At 38.5% G+C, this 16,616-nt stretch overlaps 1 protein-coding gene across 8 annotated transcripts in view; it reads left to right on the top strand.

Moving 5' to 3' along the window:
* PTPRR (protein tyrosine phosphatase receptor type R) overlaps window positions 1-16,616 on the top strand; it is a 287,862-nt gene that overhangs the window by 170,138 nt on the left and 101,108 nt on the right. For 5 of the 8 annotated variants that reach the window (XM_008256786.5, XM_051845666.3, XM_070052633.2 and 2 more), the window contains one exon: window positions 4,693-4,803. The exons of 1 other annotated variant lie outside the window; for it this stretch is intronic. In XM_008256786.5, the coding sequence (XP_008255008.4) occupies window positions 4,693-4,803 (111 nt within the window). 2 more of the 8 variants (XM_017341983.4, XM_008256787.5) reach the window with 2 other exon arrangements.

The raw sequence follows: 16,616 nt of genomic DNA, 5'->3' as shown, positions 1-16,616 counted from the left end.
TCTGAATCTGAAATGGCTCTTTTTGTACCAAGCCAGAGTCCATTCCACAATCTAGGCCCCTTACAGACTGACTAGCACATAACTGCCTAGTATGATCCTTTTTACATTTTAAAAAGACCATTGGGTTATTCTCATTCTATAAGCTCTTAGAGAATAATGTAAGCACTTCTCCATGCTGTTTTATCCCGAGTTTAAATGCCTTTCTGAAGGCTTGGTATTATGGCAATTTATTATTAAGTCACCCAGATTTGGAAACCAAGGGAAAATCACCATCTAGGTAAATAAAAAAGATGTACTTTAATCAAATACTTGGGGGTCTTCTAACACACTCCAGCCCAGTGAAGATGAGTGGTTTACATTGACCACCTATCACAGAGCTGTCAGTCCAAGACTTGCACAGTATATTTGATGATCAACATGTGATATTTTCCCAGATGCCTGTTGAATCTAGGAAATCTAGAATCTGGGAAATACACATTGTGGGAGAACAGGAAGTATCTGAACTAAATATAAGGAGCATTTCATCAGAGCCAATGGAATGTTTGAACCTTTGGTTAGTCACCCCTAGAAGAGGCCAGGTAACTGACTTGAAGCACTAAATGTAGAACTAAGAGAAAGCCCTCTGCAGTGAGCAAGCATCCAATGGAGAGCTGTGTGGAACGGCTACAGCCTAGAGGAAGCATTTGCTGATAGTTGTCCAAAGCTGGTTAATGGTACTCTGTAAAGTTCCCCACACTTTATTCATCATTTTGTGGTGAATAGTTCCAATAGCTTATGCCTTAACTCAACCTTCCACATTTTCACCCTAAAATCACAGCTTGCTATGGTAACATGTTCCTAAACAGAAAAAAAAGAAACATTGATCTTTTGGTCTTTCATCCTTTACATGGGTTACTAAACACTGTAAACAAGATCTCAAAGATTCCATTCCTATACTCATGTTAACTACTTTCAGGGAAGGATATGTTTTTGTTGTTGCTGTTTCTTTATATGATTGATTTTTTTTATTGGAAATGACTTGGGAAGCAAAGAAAAATATCAAAAAGGGAATTATTTTTGTTTATTCATGTTTCTAATCTAAGTTTTTTTAACAGAGAAAAAAATACTATCTTTTAAATTTTTATGTGGTGCCTAGAACACTGTAAGCACTCAACTGTTATTCTATTATGATGCTCATAAAGATAAAACTAGACCTCTCTTGCCTAATAAGTCAAATCTCCGCAAAATAGAATTATTTCAGTTTCTATTTACCAGTGTTTTCACAAGATGAATTAAAATATCAAAACAATAAGTTCTGCATTTATATTGAAAACAGTGATTTAGGAACTTTTGTTTTTGCTCATTTGCAAATTGCTCCAGTTTCACAAGTCTTATATTTCAAAGGAGGAAATTACCTTCCTTAAATAACAGGCCAATATGTTGATTGATGCATTCATGAATTCTTTACAAAAAGAAAAAAACCATAACATGTAACTACAAGCCATAATTTATAGACAACAGTGTAAAAAATTATAGACATAGCTGCACACAGAATATGTGATGGGACTTCAAAAAGTTCATGGAAAAGATAGAATTAAAGATAAAATTATTAGGTGCAAAAAATTTTGAAACCCATGCCTAGTTTTTCTATAATATCCACTTTTCACTTACATTTTTGAAGACTCTCACATATGCATGGGTTTCAAATTTTTTTCCAGCAAAATAAAATTATTCTTGAGTTCCATTTCCCTGAGCTTTTTGAAGTATTCTTTTATTATGCATAGGGTGAACACTTAGTCAGAAGGATCTAATCCATGTTAATACTGATAGTGTGCCTCCCCCATATACCCATACTATGGAAACTTGGCATTTCTCCAACAAAACCATACTGCGATAGCATATATTTCATATATCTGCCTAAACTAATCAAGTTGACCAGCCAATTTAATTTATAGCATTTCTACTACATTCTTATTCTGTGGCTTCAAGTCTCCTAAAGAGATGTGAAACTCTGTATCATCTCCCCAGGCATTGGGGATCAGAAAAGAGAGAGAGAGAGAAAAGGAGAAAGAATGAAAGAATGAAAGAATGAAAGAATGAAAGAATGAAAGAATGAAAGGAAGGAAGGAAGGAAGGAAGGAAGGAAGGAAGGAAGGAAGGAAGGAAGGAAAGAGAGAGAGGGAGGGAGGGAGGGAGGAGGAGAAAGAGGGAGAGGGAGGGAAGGAGGGAGGAAGAGAAAGAGGGAGGAAGGAAGGAAGAGAGGAAGGGAGCAAGAGGGAGGAAGGAAGGGAGAGAGTGAGCCTTAGTTCACCAAATTAGTAGTTCATCAAACTATTAAACAGGATATAAAAACTATTTGTTATAAATATAGGAAACTCCCAAATTTTTAAATAATAAAACAAACCCATCAGTTACTTTCACAGCAACTGGGTTGAAGGGCAGAGTAATGTAGCTGTGAAATAACACATCAAGATGACAAGGTGGCATGAAGTTGACCTGGTCACAAAGCTTGAATTATTGGCCCCTTAGTCCTCTGAGAAAATATAAAAGACATCAGGTTAACCCTCTGCAAAGGTCAGATCTGAGACTCCTGTGAATGATCATCTTTTGTTTTATGAGATCTTGACTACAAACTTTTCCATTTATTACCCTGCCCTTATCAAGTTTTTTAGATCTCTGTACAAATATAGTAGTGCTCAGCAGGAGTAGCATGACTCAGAAGGAAATCTATTTACCAAGAAAATGCAGTGACTAAGTTCTAGTTCAAAACATGTGTCTTTCTAACTGGGGATGGGGGATGGGAGGGTGGGAGGTTAATTCTTCCATCCTCACTGCTTCAGCAAAAAAAGAAAGCAAAACATGTTTGTCTTAAGCAGAAAGGAACGTGTTGATTTTCCAGAAGTCATACAACTACAGCAGGGGAAAAAAAAAAAAAGAAATCAACCCAACCAGATTAGGAACACAATATCTCTTTCCGCCCACCTGACTACCCTTTCTCATTGGAATCTTACACGAACTTAAGTGCAGATGTATATACTTAAATTTGACAAATTTTTGCTGCCTACTTGAAGGCTTAACAAGTTGTTTTTATAGCAAACAGTGGATGCTATTTAGTTGCCTGTAAAAAAATTAATTTCCGTATTTAGACTTAATTTCTGCAAGAATCTTCTGTTAGTTTCCAACTATGTTTATAGAGACACTGGAGTAAAGAAATGATCTGGCTGAGATCAGAGATGTAAAAGGAATAGTGTCACTTGAACCCAAGATTTCCTTTCTAGCAGTATACTTGGTTTAAGCATTTCAACAATCAACTATTTTTAGAATCTCCATTAATTTACTATTTACATATTTCTAAAAATATATCTAAATCAATCCTTGTATCTATGCATCTGTCTTTGTCTTAGAAAGTAGACACACTGGAGTGAGCACACCAATGTTTTACTAGCCAAGGAAATAGAATCTCAGTGACTTCAATCAATAAACAAAGTCTGCCTTCAAATAGTTGTAGTCCCCATTGAGCTCAGAGATCTTTTTTCTCTTCCAACTACTCATCTCCCTACCAACACTCACCTGAGTTCATTTAAAAATTTGCACAAAATACTTTTCAAGGAAGATTTTAAAATGTTGAAAGTTGTTTTTGAGCCTCAAAATAATAATTAGCAATGATTTCCATGTTCAGATACTTATAAGATGTGTGTTTTACTCAACTCTTTCTTAATCTCATCAGAGAAAATAACCAAGGACAGATATCTATATTTTCACTAAAGGGGGTTAAAAAAGGTGTGGGGGGGGGGGGGAGTCGGTACTAGAATGAGTATTAGCATTTTACTTAATTTAGACTTTATGTTTTTCCTAGTCCTCAGCCACTTGGTTTCAAGTTAAAGTTTGTTTATAAATTTATAATGCCATTAAGTTATAAAACTTCACTTCTTTCTTGACTTGATTTTAGTCAACATGTTTTGTTAAAGAACAGATGAAATAGAACTAAAAGATTCACTCATTTGATCCAGGCTTCTCCTCCACTCTTCCACCCTCAAAATAGTGAGCAGAAACATTAAAAATAAAAACTATTTGTTTTACCTTTCTCTTTAAAGAAATCTGAAATTGGTTTAAATAAATCTAATGTCTGAACAATTTATATGATTGGGATGACTCTCTAGTCAGATGTTGACAAAGTGGACTCCATTTAAGGGGAAAAAAAGTTGTGATGGAAGGGGAAAAAGGATAAGATCCTGACAGTGTTGATGTGTTTACTAATGCATCACAAGCCTCTGTTTGCACCTGTTTCACTTTTGTTTGAAAGTAAAGAGCAGTATCACAGCACGTAAGCTAGGGTGTTGGTGTTGTGGGAGGGCACTCAGGAAGAAAAGCTTCAACAATTTCCTCCGCGTATGAAAGAGCAGAACTGTCTTACCTATGAACCAGGTAGTTTCCAAGAGAGACGGTGAGGGACCTTACAAAGCCTGGGACCTGTGCGTGCCCCGTTTGGTGTGCTTGCTCCAGGGCAGGAAGCTAAATAATTTCCTGGTAGAGAAGGATGACTGTCTGCTGTCTCCGATCAGTCTGAGAAGCAGCTCTGGCAGCGGTGGGGGTGTAGGTGTGTGCCACTACACTGAATGGAAATAAAGCTAAAAATACAGTTAGTGTCTGATAAGAACGACCTGTTTCCTCGAGCTCTCATTTAACATCGGACTTTCTGTTTTGCTTTCAAAGAAAAATGTTTTGCAAGGGCAGCATGAAGCGGACAGAATCTGGAGCAAAGAAGGATTTTATGCTGTTGTCATTTTTCTCAGCATCTTTGTTATTATAGTAACGTGTTTGATGGTAAGTTTGCTTCTTTGTATATTTTGTCTTTCACTGAGCTCACTGCTTAATGTTGTTGGGCACATTGCCCTTGGACTGAATGTGGAAGGGACTAGGAGCAGAAGCAAGGCTGCAGTCCTCTTAGGTTGGGACTTTCCAGAGTGATTGCTTAAGAAAACCCTATGGCATTCTGGATGCTGACCTTCATAGTAAGGCTGTAAGCGCACTGAGGTTTTTTTGGTAACCTGATCACCCCAGAGAATGAAGCCCTACAAAATGATTTACTGAAGTCTCTGATGCCCTCAAATGCATTAAAACCTCAGGGGCACACTTTGGGCTTACTTTATTTCTTCCTTTATATCACCTTTATGGAACTCAGGGACTGTTTTTTAAAGGAAATATGCCATTGGTGTGAGTTTTCTCCCTAAAGAATATTGATTTCCTTAGTTTTAAAGGGCCTTGGAAACATTCTATGAAAATTCAGGCATGAAAGGGAAGTAATGATACCTCAAAGGCTTAACCATCCCCTACCAACTAATTTTTTAGTTGAATGAATAATAAACAAGTATAAAATATGCATTATAATAGCTCACTAAAAAGCAATGTACAGCCTCTAAAAGTATTTCTAATTCAAAAAGCACATCCCAAAATAAACCCACCCCACTAAATTAACTCTGGTATTGAATGAGTTAACAGTTATCTTTCAAGTAGAATAAGAAGTTTTTTTTAATTCTTTTGAAAATGTCATGATGTAACATAATATGAAGTTTACAAATGAGTTTTAATATCTTTTGTGTATGTGTGTTATGTTCTTTTTAATTTTGCAGGGTTAAAAAAAAATCCTTCCTTAGTTGTTAAATGCCCCTCCCCCAAGGGCATCCTGCTACTTATCCACAACCAACAGTGTTGCTAAGTGTTTTATTGGATTTTATTCATTTGTGCTGCCCCTGCTGGAAATAGAGTTGTGTTAGAAAGATTAGGGTGCATTCTGGGCAAAAAGACTGAGTGGGTCCGAACTTGAAGAGTACATCGTTACTAAGACCTTGTAGGGAGTGAATATGGGCATGTTTCCTAGAGTCCAAAATATAGAAGCAACAAGAAACCCTAAAGCTTCCATCATAATGAATCAGAGGTATCCTCCTATGGGTCAGGCACTAAGAAAGATTTCTAGAAATCATGACCCAATAAAGAAAAGAATAATTTAAGAAGTGAGCAAGAAAATGAATTTTTATATCTTAAATGATAGATTCAGGAAAAAATAATTTTAATGAGAGAGGGTTGGAGGTTTAATAGAAATTGTGGCAGAGGCCTCTGATATCTTCTTACTGTTTTAGGAAGTGTGTTTGCTTTTCATGGCTAATTGTACTTCTTGTCTTGAGAACAAGAGTGTTTCTCTTGTCAGTTACACTTAGGGTGTTTTTCTGTTTCACAGATGAAAAGGATAGGAGGAGGGGGAAAATAAAGAGGCAGGAAGTGATAAAAGTGGAGATTGTTCAGGGGATAATGGATAGGATTCGGAAGAGCAAAGGCAAGAAGAAAAACAAGAAAGTGGAAATGCAGGTTCAGGTGTAGTCTTTGAGTACCAAAGGGGCAGAAACAGGCAGAGCAGAGCTGGTAACATGTAGGATACATTATTTAGCTTCTGCATTTCTAAGTCAGGGAGTTCCTGTGTATCTGCAGAACTAGATACAGCCCTGCATTGGTCTCCTGTGGCAGTGGGACCTACAGAAGCCACACCCTCCCTCACTTGGGGTGAGGGGGCAACTCTTCCTTTGCCGACATTTGCAAATCACCAGCGTTATCAGAAATCTAAAAAATGAGTCTGCTCCCACATCATCAGAACACATAAAGAAAGGCATGTTTCAAAATATAGGTGATTGTTGTCTACTGGATTGAACGGCAGATTCATCCGCTTATTCAGTCAACACATCCCTGCAGAGTATCTGCTGTGGAACTCCTTTTGGCACAGCGGGCAAAAGAAAGAAGCAGACAGATAAGATTTCTGTTCTCTTGAAGCCTTTGTTCTAGAGGGAGACATGGGCAATAATTAATAGTTTTTTAAAAAGTCAAATAGTGAACTATACTGGATTATTCCAACTATACAACATTTTGAAACAGACAGAACTGTGGAGACAGTGAAGAGATCAGTGGTTTCCAGAAGCTGGGGAAAGAGGGGATGAATTAGAAGATAGGGGATTTTAGAATAACAGAACTATTCTGTGTTCTAAAATGGTGCATATGTGACATTATGAACCCATCAAAAGCCATAGAACAGAACACAAAGAGTAAACTCTAATCCACACTAGGGGCTTTGGTTAATAATAAAACTAATATATCAATATTGATTCATTGATAGTAACAAAGGCACCTCAATAATACAAGACTTAATAATAGACGGAACTGTTTAGAGACATAGAGGAGTGGGAGTTATATAGGAACTTTCTACTTTCTACTCAGTTTTTCTGTGAACTTAAAACTGCTCTAAAAAATAAAGTCTATTATTCCTTTTTAAAAATGCAGTAGTGTGAAATGCCATGAAGAAGGTAACATAATGGTGATGGAGCAGAACAATCTAAGGAGCAGAACCATTTGAGACAGAAAAATGTGGGGAAAGCACCTCCCAGGCCAAGAGCACGGTGGCTGGAAGGAGTAAGCTGGGCCTGCTCAGGGTTGGAGATGGGGAAAATTGAGTATTTTAAATGTATGTGTGTGTTTAAGAGATCATGTTCTCTGAAGCTGGAGAGTGTTTGGGGCACAGTGGAAGTGATTGTGTGACAGGAGGACCCATCCAAAGGCTACTGAAACAGTCTGGTGAGGAGGATGATGGCACGGGGGTTGAGGATGGAGAGAAGTGAAGGGTTGGGATCTATTTGAAGTAGCCCTGATCGGACTTGGTGTGTCCTAATTCTGGGGGAGAAGGGAAAAAATTAAGGATCACTCTTAAATTCTATGGCGTCCAGTTCTGCAGAGGAAACTGTCAGGGGTGGGAAATAACGAGAAACACCTTTGATTATCTATCCAGATAATTCTTAAATAAGCAAAAACAATTGGCATAATAGGTCTCAAATAGGACTCTAAATTTTAAAATGAAAGATCACTTCAAAGAGTAACAAAAGAATCAATAGTACATAGAAAGGAAGTGACATTCATGGAAAATACTGTCTTCAGATAGGCTTAACATGAAGTTATGTTTATATAAAATTACTTACCATGGACAAGTCAACAGTGCACATTTGGGAACAGTCACAATGATTCTCTAAGATGAACTTATCTTTCTAAGTGTTCAACTTTTATTTTTATTATCTTGATTCGAACTACATGTTTGGCTTGAATGTCTCAATAATAGTGACACTACCACTTTTGTGGCCCTCAAACCCATATTCTAATTCTGTTTTCCATAGTTTTGTTGATTCCATGGCAAAAGAAGGCTATAACTCAGAATTTTCCTTCTGATATTAATTATATTTATGAAATATCAAACGTGACTATTTGTACCCAGCCTTCCTAATTCCATAGAAATAACAAGCATGTGGTTTTATTATGAAATTATATAGGTAAATTGCTGTAATGCAAGTTTGCATGTGCTGTATAACAATAACATAAGACTTGGCAGAATTTTTTAAATGTGGCATATTGTTTACTTTCCTTAAAATACAAAAAAATTATATGTGTTGCCAGGCATAAAATTAGACAGGCATGACATTTCAAATGTGTGACTTATTTAGCACCTCTCAAATGTGAATGTAGAGTAGGTGGAGCGACAAATAGACAAATACAATTTTTCAGGGAAAAAAAAATGTGTGGGCAACTTCCAATCCATTCAGTCTGTTTTAGATGAAATTTATTACTAAGAAGAATACTTCTCAAACTAGACCAAAAATCAGGAAGAACATTTATCATCTACTTCAGACCTCAAGTGTACTTAGAAGTTAATTAACAAGTGCAAAAGTCTTTATGAAATGTGGGTACAGCCAGATTGCTTCCGGAAGGTAATTTTAGGAATCACGTAAAAGCAGATGTTTGGGTTAGTAAAAGCACTGCCGTGTTAGACCCATAGAAGAATTATCTATATGTGAGGCAAAGAGCCTCTCTGCTCACATACTAGTAGCCAAAAAAAGGAAATCCTATATCTGGAATGTATATGAAAGGTGGACACGAATAGCCACATTTTTCTAATTTGTTACATGTAATCCCTAAAGAAAACAGGAAATGGAATTCAATTCCTAGCTGGAATGAATGGTTTCCAAAGTGGACATATGTCTCAAACTAATTTTCAAATTTTTTTTATCTAAGAATACAATCCTATTAATAATTATTATATAATAATAATAATAATAGCAATAATAACATTTTCTTCCATTTATCGCAAGCTTATTGATATTGGATTTACTGCACAATTCTAAACAATGTAATTCAGAGTCATAATTACTGAAGAGAAAATCAAGATTCATAGAAGATAAGTGGTTTGACCAAGAACATCAATGGGTGGGAGTGTGTGTGGTAGGGCATAAGGCAGGGGATTGGAATTTAAGTGCAAGTCCACCTGCATTGATAGTCTGAGCTCTTTACCGCGATTCCGTTTGTTTCCATTAAAAAGGTATCAACCTGAAGTTTCTTTTAATCTGATCACTCTGTCTTGTGAACATCTATTTCTGTCACAAGTGGATACAATAACAGATGAGAATACCTGTGTTTATCAGAAACATTCCACCCAGGCAGAAGTGATAAACCTGTGCCACATCATACCTCTGACTGTGACACACCTTTATTTTTGCAAGAGCAAAATACCTTGTACTAGACATAGTCTTTACACCCCTCTCTCCTCTGGAAGCCTGTGTGTTCCTAGGGAAGAGAGTCTTATGATTCCCTTCCTTCCACACTGTCTTGTTGTTGGAATGAAGTCGGGATTGATTCGTGTTGTCAAATTAAAGGCAAATAATAAATGAACTGTTTCAGAACTAACTGTAAAATACTGCAAAGAATAAATACTACAGTTGGTTGGTGGCATTATTTGAAAATTTGAATGTATTTTAATCCAAATAGAATGTTCTGTGCTATCAGACTTTTAAATGAAAATTATAAGCTGCAAGAGTTTCAAAGGATTTTTTTTAGCTTCCTCCCATTTGTTCCTGTTATTATTTTTTCTCTTGCTAGTTTGATTTATATCACTGCTGTCATTCAACAATCCGTTCTCTTCCTTTTTCAAATGATCAACTGCCGTTATTGTATCCCACCCTTCAAACAACGAGCTCTAAAAATGAAAGAAAAATATTGACTTGTCATTGCTATGGTAAGCTTTTAGGTTGAGTTTGAAAACAAAATGAATTCATGTAGAGAAATATGCATGCGTTATATTCCAGCCCTCAATCTGTGTAGAGAAGAATCTCTGGCACACTTTTCCAGAGATTTTGGAAAAGAGCTTGGAAAGAAGATGTGGGGATTTGTAATAAATAGCAGAGGGGCCAGCATTGTGGCATAGCAGGTTAAACCTCTGCCTGCAACGTTGGCATCCCATATGGGTGCTGGTTTGAGTTCTGGCTGCTCTACTCCTTATCTAGCTCCCTGCTAATGCGCCTGGGAAAGCAGCAGAGGATGGTCCAAGTGCTTGGATCCCTGCACCCACGTGGGAGACCCAGAATAAGCTCCAGGCTCCCAGCTTTGGCCTGGCCCAGCCTTGGTGATTGTGGCCATTTGGAATGTGAACCAGTAGATGGAAGATCTCTCTCTCTCTTTCTAACTCTCTCTCTTTCTCTCTCTCCCTCCTTCTCTCCCCCCCCCTTCTCCTCTCTCAGTACTCTGCCTTTCAAATAAATAAAAATAAATCTCTTTAAAAAAAAAAGTAGTAGAGCTGAATGATCACATGCCAGAGTATCAGAAAATTTAGAGTTTAGGCTTTATTTACCACCTTCCATTAATCATTCAACCACTGTAGATGTAAATGTGAAATAAAGAGATAACACAAGATGATTTTTAAGATTCCTTGCACCAAGATTTCTCAGTAGTAGCACTACTGACTCTTGGGACTGGCTACTTCTGAGGTAGGGTGTCTTTCCAGTGTAGTGTAGGATATCTTGAAGCATCCCTAACCTCTGCACACCAGGTACCACTAGCATCCCTTCTCACCTCCCCCCAAATATGACAACCAAAAATGCCTCCAGACACGGCCAGTGTTTCCTGAAGAGCAAAGGCCTTGCCCGTTGAAGCCCATTGCCTTATAGCTTACTTCCATGACAGCCACCCTATTGCCAAGGGCCAACCCTGTGGATTTCTCCACCTGTTTTCAGACAGTCCACTCTCTAGAGAATGTTTAAACAGTGTCTTGCTTGCATTATACATTCTTCACCTTCTGCTTGTTCCTGATTAAAGACATAGAAGCCAGTATGTACACATAGTACACAGAGACAGGTCGAAAAGTTGACCTCTAACATGAGATGAAATAAACAGATGACTGATGGTTAAATATGTGACAAAGGTTCCCCTACAAAAACATAAGCTCATGAGTGGCAAAGAAGGACTTTAGACTAGACCTTATTTTTCACTAAGATAATCATAAAATGACTTCTGAAGAGCAATTGAGGTCAGCATTTCTTTGGCTTTCTCATTCTCATTGTTGAAACATGTTTCTCCAAAATCTAAAAAAAAAAACAAAAAACAAGCAAATGTCCCAAATAATACATATTATATTTAGATCTGAAAAGTTTAGAATATGCAATATATGCATTATCTTCCTCTACTAAATATATTTTTAAAGCTGCAGTATACCTCTTTCTTCATTCAAGAAATTAGATTCTTTCAATTTTTTTTAAAAAAATCCATTTAAATTCCATTGTCTCGGGGCCGGCACTGTGGCACAGTGGGTTAATTCCCTGGCCTGAAGCACTGGCATCCCATATGCGCGCTGGTTCTAGTCCCAGCTGCTCCTCTTCCCATCCAGTTCTCTGCTATGGTCTCTCTCTCTCTCTCTCTCTCTCTCTCTCTCTCTCTCTGCCTCTCCTGTCTCTGTGTAACTCTGACTTTCAAACAAATAAACAAATAAATCTTTAAAAAAAAATTCCATTGTCTCACCTTTTAGTAGTTATTTGTTTAGCCTAATACGACATGTATCATCTGGTTAGTATTTTTCTAGTATGGATCTTGTTTTTGTAGCATGGTATCAGAGTATACTGTAAGGGTCATGGAAACACTTGCCCCAAGTGGTGGAGTTGGAAGCATACCAGGGGATTCCAATTCAATCCCATCGAGGTGGCATGTACCAATGCCATCTCACTGTTCCAGGTGATCAGTTTCAGTTCACAGTTGGTCATGGTGAAGGGACTGGGAGTCAAAGGGAACACATAGACAAGTCTAGTACCTGCTAACGCTAACCGATGGAGTAAATAAAGGGGAGAGTGATCCAACATGGGAAGTGAGATACTCAGCAGACTCATAGAATGGCAGATGTCCTAAATAGCACTCTGGCCTCAGAATCAGCCCTAAAGGCATTCAGATCTGGCTGAAAAGCCCATGAGAGTATTTCAGGCATGGAAAGCCAAGACACTCTGGCAAAAGATCTCTGCGAGTGAGATCCCAGTGGAAAGAACAGGTCATCAAAGAAGGAGGTACCTTTCTCTGAAGGGAGGAGAGAACCTCCACTTTGACTATGACCTTGTCTAAACAAGATAAGAGTCGGAGAACTCAGAGGGCTTCCATAGCCTTGGAAACTCATGACTGGAGCAGAGGGAGATTACTGATGCCATAGACAGGAGTGTCAATTGGTAAAGTCAACAACAGGAGTCACTGTGCACTTACTCCTCATGTAGGATCTCTATCCTTAATGTGCTGTACATTGAGATTTAATGCTATAACGAGTACTCAAACAATATATTTCACTTTGTGTTTCTATGGGGGTGCAAACTGTTGAAATCCTTACTTAATGCATACTAAACTGATCCTCTGTAAAAAAAAAAAAGAAAAGAAAAGAAAAAAAAAAAAAAGAAATTATCAATTCCCAACTTGACTCTCACTGGGATTAAACATGACAATAGGTCTGCTCTGATTTCGTCATCATTTAAAAAAATCATCTATTATTTTTCACTTTATGTTTCTGTGTGGGAGCAAACTGTTGAAATCCATACTTAATGTATACTAAGCTGATCTTCTGTATATTAAGATAATCGAAAATGAATCATGATGTGAATGGAAGGGGAGAGGGAGTGGGAAAGGGGAGGGTTGTGGGTGGGAGGGACGGTATGGGGGGGAAGCCATTGTAATCCATAAGTCGTACTTTGGAAAATTATATGCATTAAATAAAAGTTTAAAAAAAAAAAAAAACAATTTAAAACTTTAAGCATTGTTCGTGGGATAAAGGCCTTTGCTTTCAGTATTTTCTATGCTACAGCTTAAAGAAAACACAATATAACACAATAGACTTGTTTGAAAGTAATTATAATCAGGGTGAGAACACTTACCACTGTCTTAAACATTCTTTGCTCTTCTGTAGTATTGGTCATGGGAATATTCTGAATCCATTGCTCAACAAAATGTGATTTAGCTTTACCCTATCAGCATCAATGAAAACCATTGGTATAAAGGCTTCTAGCTTAAGAGGAAGTAAACTAACATCAAAGACATTAAGGATTTCTGGCAATTCAAGCTATAATGTAAATGTCTAGGCATTTCTCAGTTGTGCATAGTTCTTTAAATATTTTTTCCTTATGAAGATCTTTCAGACCATGAAGAGCATGCTCTTAGATTTGGTGCTTTTGAAACCCAGTGTTGAGGGGCCGGTGCTGTGGCCACATCCTGCAATACAGGTAAAGCTGCTGCCTGCAATGCCCGCGTCCTATATGGGCACCGGTTTGTGGCCCGGCTGTTCCATTTTTGATCCAGCTCTCTGCTATGACCTGGCAAAGCAGTAGAAGATGACCCAAGTGCTTGGGCCCCTGCACCCATGTTGGAGACCTGGAAGAAGCTCCTGGCTCCTGGCTTTGGATCAGCACAGCTCCGGCAGTTGTGGTCATCTGAAGAGTGAGGATGAAAGACCTCTCTCTCTCTCTCTTTCTCTCTTTCTGCCTCTGCCTCTCTGTTAGTCTGCCTTTCAAATAAATAAATAGATAAATCTTTGAAAAGAAAGAAAGAGGCCAGGGCCACGGCTCACTAGGCTAATCCTCCACCTGCGGCGCCGGCACCCCAGGGTTCTAGTCCTGGTCGGGGCACCAGATTCTGTCCTGGTTGCTCCTATTACAGCCCAGCTCTCTGCTGTGGCCCGGGAGGGCAGTGGAGGATGGCCCAAGTGCTTGGGCCCTGCACCCACATGGGAGACCAGGAGGAAGCACCTGGCTCCTGGGTTCGGATTGGCGCAGCGCGCTGGCCATAGCGGCCATTTGGGGGGTGAACCAACGGAAAAAGGTAGACCTTTCTCTCTCTCTCTCTCTCTCTCTCTCTCTCTCTCTGTCTAACTCTGCCTGTCAAAAAAAAAAAAGGAAGGAAGGAAGGAAGGAAGGAGAGAAGGAGAGGAAGGGAGGGAGAGAGGGAGGAAAGGAGGAAGGGAGGAAGGAAAGGGAGGAAGGGAGGAACTCCATGATGAGCATGAGATCCACTGCAGATGTGATTTCACAGTTGATCTGTATGAATGGTGGGGTAGAGAAGAAAAACATGGAAGGTAATGCACGAGAAGGTGGGAAATGCCCAGCCTGTGGATCAGAGCTACATGGAGCTGGGCTCTGCCACCCCTAGTGGTGGATTTGGGGCCTACTCATTGCTTCTCAAACATCAGTTTTCTTATGGGTAAGGGGGTTAGCAAGACCTCTGATGACCGTTCTAACTTCAGTTGCCTCTAAACATTCTTTGGTGTAAATTCACCCTCCCTTTTTTTAATCTCTCTGCTTTCCCTCAACTTTCTTTCTTGTTACTATAATTTGGGATATCGGATCTGACACACAATTAAATTGGGTTCTCTCTGTGTATTTAAATAATTCCACAGCTCCCTTTTATATCACAATTTTAATCCTAATTAAAATATAAAATTATGACTAGGAGTACAAAGGGTCATCAAAAATTTCATGGAAATGTGCATTATGAACATTATGAACTATGCAAGATTTCAAAATTTGGGGCAGCAAAAAAGAGTTTATTTTTACCTCTATTTTTCATGAGCTTTTTGAAGTTTTTGTAAATCTTTGAGTAAAAATTTTCAAGAAGACATTGAGTAGTACATTTTCTGAGACCTTACATGTTTGAGAAATTCTTTCTGTTGCTTTCATAAAAGCGAACATCAAGCTAGGTGTAAAAATTCATGCATCCGTTGAAATACACTTTTTTTCTCTCACAGCTATGAAAATTGCTCCATTTTCTTCCCACATTAACTCCTCTTTCAATTGACACTCATAGTTTGGGAACTTTTTTTTTTTACTAAGAACCTTTTCATTTCATGTGGCTTAGTTCCATAAAAATGGAGGTCAGTCTATTTTGTTCATAGCAGAGTACCCTGTAATTTTCAGGACATGTGACCCCAAGTAGACAGTGAACAATCATTTTGAATGATGCGTTTTTTAATCACATGTCCTGTTTCATCATTTACAGTATGTCTTCTCTGGCTTCCTTACCCAGTGTTTTGTTTTCTTCATCATCTGTTTATTATTTCACCCCATATTCTAGATAGTTTCTCAGGTTTGTCATATGTACTACATTTTCTTTATCTGATCATCAGTTGATCGGGACATCTAGGTTGACTCTATATATTTGCTATTGTGAATTGAGCATCAATAAATCTGGGAGTGCAGGTGACTCTTTCATATGCTGATTTCATTTCCTTTGGATATATTTCCAGGAGTGACATAGCTGGGTCATATTTACCATGCAATTCCTGCGTCATCATTTCTGCTCTTCATTACTTGCACAGAAGTTTACAAACTGCTATTGAGTTTTCAGTTCTTTGGGTTCTTTGTTTTTAAATCTCAGTCTGGTGTCTTTGCATCTTATATTGTTGTGTTTTTATTTCATCCTGATTCTTTTTCATAGTCTTATTTTGTTAGACTTTATTCCTATAAAGTTTTTCTGAAGCAAATTCTCAAAAGTATTTATTTCTTCCACAATTTCAGTCAAATTCTTTTCTAATTTTTTTTCTATTCATCCTTAAAACAGAAGAAAATATGCACATACATTGAGACTGTATCTTTCTAGTAGATATACTATACTATACTCTAATGGAAGTTTGAAAGAAAACACAAAATTCAGCTTATGACTAGTTAGAGTAATGTGCCAGGAAAGCCCTTTCCTCCTAGAATAACATTCATTCAGCTAGTGGATTCCAGGAATTAAGCAGAGGACCTTAAATTGGCTTAAAGTTTTTTAAGGTGTCATTGTCGGCAGTGCCATACACCTTTAAATAACTGAAGATAATGGACTAAGGGGCCAGCACTGTGGCGTAGGGAGTAAAGCTGCTGCTTGCAGTGCCGGCTTTCCATATGGGCGCCCATTTGAGTCCCAGCTGCTCTATTTCTGACCCTGATCTCTGCTATGGCCTGAACAAGCAGTACAAGATGGCCCAAGTCCTTGGGCCCCTGCATGGGAGGCCCAGAAGAAGCTCCTGGCTCCTGACTTCGGATTGGCCCGGCTCCAGCCGTTGCAGCCATCTGGGGAGTGAACCACCAGATGGAAGACCTCTCTCTCTCTGCCTCTGCCTCTGCCTCTCTGTAACTCTGCCTTTCAAATAAATAAGTAAATAAATCTTAAAAAAAAAAAAAAAAAAAAAAAGATAAGGCTGGCGCCGCGGCTCAATAGGCTAATCCTCCGCCTGCGACGCCTGCACACCAGGTTCTAGTCCTGGTTGGGGCGCCGGATTCTGTCCCGGTTGC

The sequence above is a fragment of the Oryctolagus cuniculus genome, chromosome 11, assembly GCF_051225735.1.
Source record: "Oryctolagus cuniculus isolate XC-2025 breed Fujian yellow rabbit chromosome 11, ASM5122573v1, whole genome shotgun sequence".
Taxonomy (NCBI): domain Eukaryota; kingdom Metazoa; phylum Chordata; class Mammalia; order Lagomorpha; family Leporidae; genus Oryctolagus; species Oryctolagus cuniculus.
Note: the sequence above shows the minus strand (reverse complement) of the source record. Positions and strands in the feature narration are given on the sequence as shown.